At 41.4% G+C, this 14,144-nt stretch overlaps 1 protein-coding gene and 1 long non-coding RNA gene across 3 annotated transcripts; one reads left to right on the top strand and one right to left on the bottom strand.

Moving 5' to 3' along the window:
- The first annotated feature begins 1,504 nt into the window (after positions 1–1,504).
- Positions 1,505–8,822, top strand: LOC123135580 (uncharacterized). 2 transcript variants are annotated; one of them, XR_006466068.1, is made up of 6 exons: positions 1,505–2,024; positions 2,100–2,456; positions 2,853–3,031; positions 3,123–3,264; positions 3,357–3,476; positions 8,042–8,822. It is a non-coding gene; the product is annotated as an uncharacterized lncRNA (long non-coding RNA). The 2 variants fall into 2 exon arrangements; XR_006466069.1 differs by lacking the exon at positions 2,100–2,456 and having other exon boundaries at positions 1,506–2,024.
- Positions 3,658–8,370, bottom strand: LOC123135579 (probable LRR receptor-like serine/threonine-protein kinase At3g47570). The gene is made up of 3 exons (XM_044554701.1): positions 8,242–8,370; positions 4,512–7,262; positions 3,658–4,431 (listed from the first exon to the last, which is right to left on the bottom strand). Exons 2-3 carry the CDS (start codon positions 7,252–7,254, stop codon positions 4,049–4,051), a joined length of 3,126 nt encoding a protein of 1,041 aa, XP_044410636.1. The 5' UTR covers positions 7,255–7,262; positions 8,242–8,370; the 3' UTR covers positions 3,658–4,048.
- Positions 8,823–14,144: the final 5,322 nt, after the last annotated feature.

The following is a 14,144-nucleotide window of genomic DNA, read 5'->3' as shown; positions in this document are numbered from 1 at the left end:
CAGACAAGTTAATGATTTCTTGTCCGGTACTTATACAAATTAGAAACCAAGTCGGTTTGGGATTGTGATCGCGACACAATACCGCCTCTGGTCCAAATATATATACAGCTACCGGCTGCGGCCAAAGACACATCGAAAACACCAAGGGTTTTGCCTCATGTCGCAACTTGCGCCGCCTTCGTAGTCTACTCCATCCCAAATGCCAGCGTGCATCGGCGCATGGGACAATAGGTCTCCGGAACTGTTCGTCCTTGTGATCCTGCACCAGGAGAGGACGAATTAGGTTTTTGGGAAGCGCTCTGCACGACTGCTCTGATTCTTCATCACGGGTCGTCTTCCGTCCAAGTCAGGCGGTGCTACTGATTGTCTTCTTCATCGCCGTCAGCAACAGATCATCGCCAACATCGTCATCAACACAGTCGCACCCACAATAGCTAACGAACAATACGTCCAACATCATCTGTTCATGTCTATCTCTACAGCTGTTGTTTCATGTGTGTTGCTGATACTGTTTTGCTGTTCTTCTAGTTTGCTAGATTGTTGCATGCTAGTGTCTGTTCTAGTCATGAATTATTTAATGGAATTAATCATGAACTTGCCTAATTTTCCAACACATACTACTAGACTTAGTAGTGGCTTGGTACAATACTAGCAGTGAGGCGTGGTGCTATGGGTGAAAGCCCTGTGCCGGTTCTGTCAGAACTGATGAGGATGCCGCCTTCTAGTGTCGTGTTCCTCCGAGGCATCATCGTAAAGCTTCGGCTCCTTGTTTTCCCGTTTCTCTCTGGGTGAAAGCCTTAGATCTAGCCTCTAGATCGGACGACGGGGCATCTTTTGCGTTGTAACCACTTTGAGACATCATCTTGAAGTCACTGACCATCATTGATTGTCTATTGTTTCGATGAGAGGGCAGTTTAGCCGGTATGAGGTCCATGGCTGCGAGCCATGGTGGCAGGATTGGTGGTGGCTGCTCTAGCTCCCTCTTTTGTGTTCAAAGTGTTGTTTCATGCCAAGGTGTGCACATTGTTCTTGTTGTTCGACCAAATTTTTGGAAGAGATCAATGCTCTCATTTAAAGCTAGGTTAGCATGTCTATGATTCACCTTGCCTAGTTCATGTCAGCATTCCTCCTCTTCGAGGGATGTTGACATGTTGTTGGGTGGCAACTAGACGGCCAAGCTCAAGCCACTTGCTTGCTTGGTTAGGCCTTATATAATGTTAGATGCTTAGGGAGGTGTTTAGAAAATAAACTCGGTTTTTCTGAAGCACGGGAATAAAGGAAGCGCTATATTTCTGAATGGAGGGAGTACTTCATTTTGCGACATGCCGTGCTAGGCACGGTCCAGGTGGCCAGGTCTGGATTGGACCAATAATCCTAGACGTACAGGTGTTTTACGCGTCTGTAACGGACCCCCTCTCGCTAATTCGCTCGCCCTGCTGCTAATCCTAAGCTAATCAGTTTGCTCCACATCAGCATGTATGATAAACCCTGTAAAACAAGCCTGTAGCTCTAGCATTACTGGGATTGGACCCACGCGTCAGTCCAAGCACCTCTGTCCTCAATCTCCGTCCCGGAGCTCTCTCCCCCGTCCAGCAGTCGATGCCCACCTCGCGCGACCACGCATCATCGCCGGCCGCCGTCCCTACCGCATCTCCCTGAGCTAGCAGCCTCCTTCCTCTGGCCCAAGTTGCTCACAGCCTCCTTCCTCTGGCACACGAACGCACGCACGCTGGCCCAAGCACCCAGGCTGTGCGTAGCCGGGAGGAAGCAGGACGCGGCCGGCCAAGGTCGGCGGCTGGAGCGTGCCGGCCCAGCCATGGCGTCCAGCGACCGAGATGGCCGCTGGCGGTCAGTGATCTGACCAGATCCGAGCTCTTCGGACTGGCGGCGGCGCGCTGAAGGCTGGGGCACACCAGGTGTTCGATCAAATGCGTGCCCTTGGAGATGCGCTAACCAATCTTGTTTTTAGCCATGGCTCCGTCAGCATCGAGTATGGTGACGGCGGCGCTTCCCAAGGAAAATCAGTGAGTACCCCGGAATCTCATTTGGTACACAGCTCGAGCAATCGTGCATCTTCTTCTGCTCTGAAGCTTCCGCAGAAATATATATGCTATGTTTCTTAGGTACCTGTATATATATATATATATATATATATATATATATGCAATTGTGCATCGGTGGCTTGCTGCACGGCGAAGAGATGGCAGATACAATAGCTGCTGTGGAGTACTTACTGAGGTAGCCTTTGGGGATCAGACGCCTCTCCGGGTCTGGCGGATGTGGCCGTTCAAGCACCCTACTGTATACCGGCCGGCTGCGCCGAACCAGCCGGTGGCTATTGCTCCGTCTCTGGGCTCTGGGTACCATTCCGGACTGGCCTGCCGGTCCAGTTGTCCCTGATCCGAACTGCTCTGGGGAGGCACCTCTCAGTGCATCCCGGGTGAGTGGAAGCGCAGGTACATGTCTTTCTTGATACTGAATTGCAGTATGAAGAATTCTGCAAATTACTGAACTGCTGCTCACTTGTTCGATGTTTTCTTATTGTTATCGGAGAACAAGCCCAGCTCGGTGTGTCCTGTAGTTTTTGCTCCAAAAGTGCACTCCGTGACACACGCAAAAAAAATCTTACCAGAAACACATCCAGCAATTTGTTTTCTGCGGTGACATTATCCATACCCCCTATTTTCAAAGACAGGAAAAAAATCCAACCATATAGCGAACACTTATTTCTGTCTCTCCAATTTAAACCCTACTGTTCTCACCGCGGATATGGTGTGTGGTTCTGATCAGCACTAAAAAAGTCGATAGTGATCCTTCTTAGTTGGTTTATGTGTCTTGGTGGCATTTTTCAGGCGGCGCCATCCAGTTTACCCAATGAAGTGTTGTCATTGCAAACCTTGTACCTCCACTCGAGGCGGCAATCAGGGGTTTTCCTCGAGGAGCAAATTCTGCAATCTGTACTCATGGGAGAATGTTTTCGGTATCAGGAAAGTGTCACCAAAACGTCCCAGGGATTGCTTGCAGTTGTGCAGTGAGTCCCTATTTTTTTCACTTTGTACTCGAAGGAAGTGCTTGCGGATTTATGTGCAGGAGTGTGAATTTAAATGGTGGTGTTTCTGCAGGGCAAGCCGGACAGCGAGAACAAGTTCATCCGCTAGAACAAAGTGCCCTGCGATGCTAAGCCTGTTAAGGACGGAAGATGGAGGCTGGTATGGTATTTATGTGCGCACAGGGTGTTGCATAACCATGAACTCCTCGGAACTTGTGCGGAGAAGTTACATTAGCCCCACTGATATACGTTGGAAAATAATCCCGAATATGGTGCTTATAGTCTCTCTGTCTTAATTATATGCCAGGTAGTCCACGTGGGGTTCCTAATCTTGAAGTCAGAAGTGCCTTCACGACCGGAGCAAGCGCCACCCGGACCAGACTGGTATTTCACTTGAGATGGTGTTGTGATGACCTCCTGAAGTATGGTGAGTATTGAATATCCTTTCTCCATCTTTTTTTTCTTGTAGAATAGAAGATATGTATATTGAACTTTTTTTTCCCTTTTTGTAAACACACAAAAGCTTTGCGCGTCATACAACAGAAAATTAAACACAGTTAGATAGAACAAGTTCCACTAGAAAAACTAGTCAAGAACAACATCGGACAGGTCAGATACATCCCAACTCAAATGCAATACAATACCAATTTAAAATCTGATGCGATATAATGTCTTATTCAAACTCAACACAGATGCGACTTGTATCCGCCTTCCATTTACACAACTCTTTTTAGAGAGTAGGCTCGGAAGCCCGACTTGGCCTAGGCTAAGGCCTTCAACACTCGTTGGACCTCTCTGAACAAATTACATATGTATGTAACTAAAAGATAATGGCTAGGCAGAAACTAACATATACAACACCACACTTGGAATGCAAAACATAACCACTACAAAGCAAATTAAGCATGCCGCCACTTCAGGGGGGCTGACCTGGATGTTTCAGGTGCTGATCTTGTTTCAGCAAAATGCTTTGTGTTATGTGCAGTTGCAACAACTTCCTCAGTTTGTCTTATTTTTAACATAGCTATCCGTTATCCTGCGAATCGCAGCAGCAGCATCTCTCATGCACATTCTCTCTGTTGGTGCATGATTGCTGCATGATAGCGCAACCTTCATGACAGACAATATGGCATTGCTGCCATGTTCCATCGTGTTGCTTCCATCCTGCAGACTAGTCAGATTGGCTTCTTCAATGGACAGTAGCACTGGATCAACAATCTGCATTAGCATCCCTGTAAATGCATTCTCGGCATGCTTATGCAATGTTAACCCGTCTCTGAGCATATCATGAGTTGGTGCCATGCCTGTAAACAACTCGAGGATGACAGTTCCGAAGCTATATACATCTCCACATGAAGAAACTTGACCGCCTTCGCCATACTCTACATATCGTACACAAATATAGTCATTTTGCATGCAAAAATGTGTGTTGCAGAGTGTAATGTTAGAAAATTTGAGCTACCTGGAGCTACATATCCAATCGTTCCTCTTATTCCAATGGAGCTCTTCGAATTAATCAGCTGCTCCGCTGCTGGTTCAGAAAGAATCTTTGCAAGGCCGAAGTCCCCAATGTGAGCAACTAAATCCTCGTTAAGAAGAATGTTGCTTGGCTTCAAGTCGCAGTGAATTATTGGTGGTTCACAGTTGTTGTGCAAATAATCTAATGCGTCAGCGATATCAACTGCAATATTTAATCTCTGCATCAATGTCAAACCTTGCAGTTGCTGTGATGAATGTACATCCATGTGTAACCACCTATCTAGGCTCCCATTAGGCATGAACTCCAACACGAGGGCCTTGAAGTCGTTTTGGTTTGAGTCAGAGCTTGAGCAGCAAGTTATGACACTAATCAAATTACGATGGCGGATCCTACCAAGTGTCTCACATTCAGCTAGAAAGCTTTTGGAAGACCCAGACTGTTGAAGATCGAACACCTTCACAGCTACAGTGGTCATCATGGTGTTTAGCAGAAAATCACACTTATACACTGATCCATATCTTCCTCTACCTATCAAATTGTCTGTGGCAAAGCCACTTGTTCCTTGGACCAATTCAGCATAAGTAACTCTAGGATAATTGTCATCCATAAATTGAAATCCTCCCATGGTTGTAGATCGAGCTTTTGATTTCTTTCTTATCACGAAGAAAACAAGCACCACACACAAGCATATAATTATGCCAGCAGTTGGGGTAGCTATTGTGATAATCAAATTGCGTTTTCTCATTGTGTGTTCCATTGATTCTGGCGGGCATGGGGGCAAATGTAATTCTGAAATACCACCACAAAGTCCTGAATTCCCTTCAAACAAAAATCCAGTCATATTACTAAACACGCCCTCCGATGGAACTTTGCCATCCAGATTATTGAAGGACAGGTCTAATTGGTACAATGATGCCATGTTTTCCAAGCTTTCAGCAATATGACCAGACAAGTTGTTGTGTGCAAGATACAATTCTTGAATGCCGGCCATGAGTCCCAACCCTTGAGGAATCTCACCAGAGAGTGTGTTCCTGGTAAGATTTAGAAATGCCAACCCTCGCATTTTGCTGATAGATGAGGGAATAGTACTACTAAGGGAGTTATGGTCCAACATGAGTTTTACCAAGCTTTGACAATTGCTGAGTTCATTGGGCAGGGTCCCAGATAAGTTGTTCTGAGAGAGATACAAGTTTGCAAGCACTGTCAGACTGCCAATTTCATGTGGAAGAGGACCAACAAAGTAATTGCCTCGCAAATCTAGGGTGTCCGACAGAGACGATAGGCTAAAGATCTCTTTAGGCAATTGACCTGTGAACTTATTGTATGCCAAATCGATTGCAGTTATCTCCTGGAGGCTCCCTAAGCTTGCTGGAAGTGGCCCCTCAAACTTGTTCCTCCATGCGGAAAGGGTTAGTAGGCGTGTCATATTCCCAATGGAGGATGGAATGAACCCTGTCAACAGATTATTATGCATATACAACCTTTGTAGCAAATTTAGCCTTCCCATGCTTTCAGGCAAGACACCAGTAAATTGGTTATAAGAGAGTGTTAAATAATTTAGCCCAACAAGATTGCTTATGCCAAATGGTATTGTTCCAGAAATCATATTATATCCAACATAAAGCACTTGAAGTTGTGCTGATAAGTTGCCAACAGAGCTTGGCAACACGCCACCTAGCATGTTTCCAGAGAGCCTTAATACACGAAGGCGTGTGCAGTTTGTCAACAACGTCATGAACTCCCAGTCCTGCGGGGTACTTGCCACGATCTGGTTTTCTGAAACACTGAGGTGTTTTGGGCAGAGCATTCCAATCTCCGGAGGCAATCTACCGGTCAAGCCGTTGAACGACATGTCTAGTCTATAAATCTTTGTTGCATTCACAAGAGAAGCTGGAATGTATCCTGTAAACCTATTGGTGCCGAGGAGTAGGTCCTTGAGATTTGGGAGGTGAGCCCCCAAGTCTGAGGGCAGTTTACCATGCAACTTATTTGCTGCCACAGCGAAGGCGGTCAGAGAGGAAAGGTTAAAGAAAGCTGCAGGGATAGTCCCTGCGAGGTGGTTTTCACTCAGTCGAATGGAGGAGAGACTGGTCATCTTGCCAAGGCCCTCCGGGATGACACCTTCCAGTTGGTTTGCTGCGAAATCGATTGCTTCCAGTGCTGAGAGGTTGGCAATCGACGGCGGGATTATCCCAGTGAACCTGTTCCTATACATTCTCATGGTCTTCAGATTTGACAAGCCTCCAAGCCAGGCAGGGATTTCTCCTGTGAGCAAATTTCGGTCAAGATCGATGCTCTCAAGACTTGTGCAGTTCTTCAGGTCAGAGTTTACATCACTGTCAAGTGAATTGCCGGATAAGTTGAGATGTTGTAGCCGAAATAAACGACCGATTGATGAAGGTATTTCACCATGGAAATTGTTCTGGCTGAGGTCTAGTATTTTCAGAAACGTGAGGTTTCCAATTGACGGGGTGATTGTGCCGGCGAGGCCCTTCGAAGTGAGGTTAAGCACCGTAACTCTGTGCTTATGCTCGAGGCTGCAACTGACACCTGGCCACGAGCAGAAATCAGTAGTTGTGTTCCACGCAGCTAGGGCACCTTGCTGGTTGCTTAGACCTGCCCTGAGTGCCAGCAAGGTATCCACATCAGTCATGTTGCTGAATGTTCTCGCTGATGCTGATTGGAGTACATATGGCAACAGAAGCAGCAGCAGAACAGGGAACATCGTTGACACTGGGAATCAGGAAAGAAATGTAAGCTTTAATTAACTCCCACACACCCAAAACCAGTGAACATATTCTAAGCTCGTTAATCTACATTGCCAAAGCTTTACTGCTTTCATTGTTGAGACTTACTGAGTTTTTTTGGTTTCTATAAAGGGTCTAATTTGTCCATATGAAGCAGCGTCCAGTATGCTAAACAAATGCATCTAACATCTGGCAAATAAGATTTTGTGAGCCTTTTCTGCTATCATATACTCCTCCCTCTGTTCCTAAATATAAGTCTTTTTAGATATTTCAATATGGACTACATATGGAGCAAAATGTCTATATACATCCGTATGTAGTCTATATTGAAATCTCTAAAAAGACTTGTATTTAGAAACGGAGGGAGTAATATATACACTGTGAAATCCCTTTCCCTGGGTTTCCTTCATTGTTTTTGTTCCGGAATTCATCTTCTTTAGAACCTCAATTCAGTGCTATTCTCCTTTCTGTGAGATTTTTTGAACACTTGTTTCCCTCGATTCATAATTGTTTGTATATACTCCCTCCGTTCCAAATTACTCGTCGCTGAAATGGATGTATCTAAAATTAAAATACATCTAGATACATCCATACGTGCGACAAGTAATTCGGAACGGAGGGAGTATGTATTAGAGTCGATCCTTGTGCTTCTTTGGGATCCTTTCCTAATAAAGAAAACTTGATATGTTCTAACTTGCCGTTTCCCTGTTCTAACTATATACTGAACCTGTGTATCCTCGATAATCTGCTTTCCACCTTATGCAGGATCCGCCCGCTTCTGTATTTCGATGGCAATGGTTATGCGGATTGCGGAACATGTGTTTTCCGTAACTGTGCACACGCTACAATATTTTCGAAGTATTGGTTTGCACAAATACTACAAGATTGCACATCCCTTCACCCAGAAGAAAGTTCCCCTACAGAAAAATGCGAAAGGGAAACTCGACGAGGCATGAATCACATACCTTGTTTGTTGTATCCTTGCTGCCGGTTCCTGAAGAGAAGATGGCGTCCTTTCCCTGGGGCTGCACCAGCGTCCAGTCTGTGAGCTACAAATGAGGCACCGCGTTTGTATCCTCCATGAAATTGCCATGGGATCACAACTTGGCCACTTGTGAGGGAACTTGCTACAACTTGGGGCCAGTCGGTGTCGCTGCAGGAGCCGGATGTGTGCACGGGAACGGCAAGAGCAGGGGTGGGTGGGGTCAAAGATGAAAATAAAGAAGCACGTGGGTTTATAATCTTTGACTTTGTGTAGACTGTTTGTTTTAGCAGCTGATCCTATCATACGGCGGCATATTTAAATACTTTGAATACTGATACAAAGGAGTTGCTATCCTTCGGAGAGAGACGTATTGGAGGCCGAGCTCCATGGAGGCCTTTATTTTTGAAAAATTGAAATTCAAACTTTTATGCCTCAAAAAATTCTGAAAAAAATATTCGTGTATGTAAGGATGTAACCCACATGTGTGTAAAAGTTCATAATGAAATACCTTGAGTTGTGACTGGTAAAAAAAGACAAATTCATGGCCTGGATGGATGAATAGTATCATGTGTTAAACAACCCTAGATTTGTCTTGTTTGCACAACCCTCATTTCAATGTATTTTGAACTGAAAATTTACGCACATATGTGTTATACCTTCATTTATATCTGTATTTTTTTCAGAATTTTTTGAAATGTAAAAATATGAATTTCGATGAAATTCCAAATTTGAATTTGGAGGCCTCACTGGAGGCCAAGCTCCAAAAGGGATTTCCGTATCCTTTGCTCCTTTGTAATTCCTATATGATTATATGAACTTTCTAGCAACTCTACATTTAGGAAAAAATAAAATTAGAGCCCTTCAGTTTACAGGAATAGATCCTCTTGTACATGATTGATTTTTATTATCAATATTTCAGAAGTAAAAAAACATTAGCTCAGGCTCATTGGGGAAAACAGTCCCTATCATTTCTATTTATATAGCTTATATAGTATACGAGTATCAACTTATATAGACCGTTGGATATCTGTAATCGGACAGCTCACACTCGATTGCTTTAGATAGAGGACCACGTGGCCAAATGCAGACCATTGAATAAGGGATCTGACGGCCCATGATGCTACCTGAAATCTCTAGCCGACTCCCGTGACCGTGAGAGCGATGCCCAACAGTAGCACCACTAGCGCCACGTACAAGGCAAATACTACTACGCAACATGGTGAGAGAAAGAAAATGCACTAGTGCACCCTCAGACGGTCACATTCAATTGTTTTAGATTGAAAAAAGATTAATACAAGCTCTAACGAAACAACTATATTACATTCTTTTATAAACATGTGTCACAAACATTATAATTGAATGGTTTGGAGGATGATTGTATCCCGAACCCATTAGAGATTAAACTCTAGGTTTTACATATGTGTGTCTCATTAAAGCGGATTTCTTTCCAGTTGGAGTTGACGGTTCCATCGATAGTTAGGCACCTTGATGACTTCGTCAATTTCAAGACGCACTGGCTCACCTATCTTTTCCTTAGTTTTCACCAATACTTTTTGCGTAAACTTCTAATTGATCAGACTAATTAGTGTAGGACACGCGTGTATGGAATTTACTTGATTTTTTTAATAAATATTGTAAATATGATTATGTGCTAAAGAAAAATGCATTCAATCACTCCCAACATAGAACATTTCATAATAATCCTTAAATCTACGCGTGCATGGCACGTGCCATGTACTAGTAAGTCAAATGACATATCTTTCCAATTATTATTCATAGGATTTGTATTACGTTTCATCACACTTTCTATAGTTTTCCTATCCCCATGATATTCCTATCCAATGAACCAAAGGAGGCCCTTTTTTTTTGAAATTAAGGAGGCCTAATTTTGGAGGAAAACGAACATGGGGTTCTACCTTATATGTTCCTCTTTGCATCAAAATTCCTGTGTTTTTCCCATGTGATGCTCTTTTTTTTAGGGATTCCCATGTGACGTTCAAACGATATTTTTGGCGTTTTCACGTGCTTTTAGCTCATGCAGCATGAGCAGTTCCAGTGTGGAGGACTGTAAAGAAAATTTCAAAATATTAACTTATATTGCATGAAAAATTCCCAATGTTTTTGTACTTGTTTATGTAGCACTAGTGCAGAATCGGGCAATAGCACCGGTTCGTAAGGCCCTTTAGTGCCGGTTACATAACCAGCACTAAATTGTGGTCACTAAAGGCCCCCCCCCCCTTTAGTACCGGTTCAGCACGAACCGGTGCTAAAGGACAACCATGTGGCACGAGCCAGCTCCGGGGGCCTGGAGCCCTTTAGTACCGGTTGGTAAGACCAACCGGTACTATAAGGTTTGGGTTTTTTTTAGTTTTATGATTTCTTTTTCATTTAATTTTGTGTTTCCATTTTAATTCTTTTTCGTTTGCTGGTATTTTACGATACTACACATTGTACACGTTATGCATATATATATATATATATATATATATATATATATATATATATATATATATATATATATATATATATATAGAATTTCTAGTAGAACCAATCATCGAGTTCAACATGATTGTCATGATATTATAAGCGTTCATATATAACACCAAAAAAGCAAATCACTTAAGTTCAGAACGAAGAACACGAACATGAAAGGACAAGTACTAATTAAGAGCAGCATGAAGAACTAGCTGAATCACTCCTGCTAGCTACTCTCTCTGGTAGAATAGCATAGAACATGTATAGCTCTCCTGATTGATCATACTGGAGCATGCCGATGAACCTGTCTCCTAATCGTGGGCTGCGCTTCTCATTGCTGCCCCCTAGTACTTCTCTGCGATCATTAACAATTTTCCTCCAATCTTTCACTATTAAGCATTCATCACTTCTAGAAATCCTGAAGGCATTCATGTGCAATGCAGGATATCTTGGCCGTAAGCTAACAATTGACATCTGACCTTTAGTCTTGATCCCCTGAGGCACAACTGTCATCGGGAGTCCCTGTTGAAGAACATCGTATAGTACTTAATTAATATACTTAGCAATGAAAGTTTAGCAAAAAAAAATATGTATGCAAAATATGCACTGAGGACAAATAGTAAATATCTTACCATCATTCCTAAATAGATGTGACCGTAGTTCAATACCATCACTATTGGTCGCACGTTTTGAGTACTAACATTTCTAAGTGCAGAAAGAAAATTTGTCTTGACAGTATGAAGATCCTCAAGCCATGAAACATAATAACTTATCTCCTCACAGTTTAGTTCAGCTCCGGGACAGTAGTAGGTCCTGTCTACCAAGCGTCGGACATGTTTGGTTGAATGGAGATAAGCTGTCAATAGAAATTAGTTGTCAGTTATTTTTGAAATAAGCAATATCAAAGACAAAAATATAGTTGAGAAGAACTGACATAATGGTAGAACTGGAGGCGTCTGCACATCGACCCATATGTCTCTATTACCTTCAATATCATCTTTCGGACGAATATCAAAGGTGATAACCATACCAGGCTCAAATGCATAAGCCTTGCATAGTGCTTGCCAAGTTTTGCATTCAAAATAGGTGTACGTGTGTGTATTGTATACTTTGACGTTGAAAGTATAACCATCATGCTCAGTTTTCAGGTAAGCTCTCTTTACCTCCATAGTTTCCATATCTTTGAAACCTATCTTATCCAAGACAAAAATTCTTGCGTGGTAGGGGATGCGCTAGTAGAATAGTGAAAATTAAAAATTATAAGTCAGGCAAATGAAGCATATATAAGTCATGCTTAATTACGAAAACAGACTTGTCATTGTGACTTACTGTATCGAATTCGAAAGTCTCATCCAGCTTGATGCTGAATCGCCTACCATCAACAAGGAAATTTCTGTCGCACTGGCCGCGCTGGTCTTCACAGTATTGGCACATAATGAAATTTTTTCCGTCGTCAGATGACATTTCCTATGTTCATGTTAGGCAAAACATTTTCAATTAATTCAACTACTTCTATTAATTCAACTAAGCATTTACTAAAAATAAACTAGTTATATTAATTCAATTAGTTCAACTAAGCAGTTACTAAAAATAAACTAGTTCTATATATTAATTCAACTAGTTCAACTAAACATTTACTAAAAATAAACTAGTTATATTAATTCAACTAGTTCAAAGTAAGCATTTACTAAAAATAAACTAGTTCTATATATTAATTCAAGTAGTTCAACTAAGCATTTACTAAAAATAAACTTCTTCTTCTTCTTCTTCTTCTTCTTCTTCTGCTTCTTCTTCTTCTTCTTCCTCTTCTTCTTCCTCCTCTTCTTCTTCTTCCTCTTCTTCTTCCTCTTCTTCTTCTTCTTCTTCTTCTTCTTCACAAGTCCACCATTGACCGTTTGGCCTTTGGAAAAATAATCTGAAAATATCGAAAAAATACACAAAAATTGAAAAATGGTCATAGATTTGTAAATGCTAAAGAAACATGAATTCCAAAATTTGCAAACAACATTTCACGTATTTGAGAGTAAAGAGTTTACAAATTTTGAATAATAAAGAGAAACGTACAAAAAATCATTTTTTATGGATTACAAATTTTTTTAGAAAAAGTAATTCACAAATCTGAAGAATTTTTTTGAATTGCACGCATTTAAAAAATGAAAAATAAAATAAGAAGAAAAAGGTAAAAAGAAACGGGGAAAGAAAATAAAAAACCGAATAAAAACAGTCAAGAAAACATGGAAAGAAAAAAATGGACAGAAGTTTTCCGAAACCGGCCGAAAGCTTCTGGAAGCTTAAGAAACCCGTTGGGTTCCTTCCGGAAAACAAACAGTGTCGCTAGCTCATTGCACGTACGAAGTGTCTGCGATCGAGAAAAAAATAAAGAAATGGGCCTCGCACAGAGGGACGGGGGTGTGCGCCGGCCGGTCGGTGAATGAGCTAGCAGCACATAAACCGCGGCAACACGTGATGACTACAGTAGCTAAAGGTTTACCGTACCATGTGGTTCAAAAAATTGTAGCTAATTTTGAGATTGTGAATAGTTTATGAAAACAGGAACATATTTTGGAGTTTGAAACAATTTTAAGAAAATTTTGAAAACAATTTCAAAGCGGGAACATACTTTAAATTTGTGAACAATTTTTAAAAAATTTGAACATTTTTATAATTTCAATTTCTTTTGAAAACCATGAATATTTTTTGAAATTTCCAGATAACTTTTTTGAGTTTGGCAACAAATTTTTCAAATGGGAAATTTTCGGAGACCGCAATTTTTTTGGGAACATTTTGGGATTTTCCTTCAAAAAATGAACATTTAATGAAATTTCGGTTTTTTTGAATTATGACCAAACTTTTGAAATTCTGACGGTTTTTTTGGAATTATGACCAATTTGAATTATGAAATTTATTTATATATGTGATTTTTTTTCCTAAAAAGTGTAATAATTTTGAAATTACGAACACAATTTCAAATCCTGCATCATTTTTTGAATTCCTGAATAAAATTGGGAAAAAGGCACATTTTTTAAAGTACCAACATTTATTGAAAACACGACCATGTTTTAATTTGTGAACTAATCCTGAAAACATGATTTTCAAAGAATGCAGACAATATTTTAAATATCTGAATGTTTTTTGAAAGAGTAAAGTAAACTTGAAAAAGGAAAAAGGAAATATGAAAACGAAGAAGCAAGAGAAATAGATATATAAAATGTAAAGAAGAAAAACAAAAAGGGGAAAACCCAGTAAAAAAATTGGTTTAGGAACCTTGAACCTTCTAGAAGGTTCCTATAACATTGTCAGGAACTAACATTGTTAGGAACCTTCCAGAAGGTTTACAAACCAGAGCCCTAGGGTCCTATGGCACGTTCTAGCTGCTGAATGGGTTCAAAGAAGTCGTGCAAGGAGTTC

The sequence above is a fragment of the Triticum aestivum genome, chromosome 6B (assembly GCF_018294505.1).
Source record: "Triticum aestivum cultivar Chinese Spring chromosome 6B, IWGSC CS RefSeq v2.1, whole genome shotgun sequence".
Classification (NCBI taxonomy): domain Eukaryota; kingdom Viridiplantae; phylum Streptophyta; class Magnoliopsida; order Poales; family Poaceae; genus Triticum; species Triticum aestivum.
This window is presented reverse-complemented; position numbering and strand designations above follow the sequence as displayed.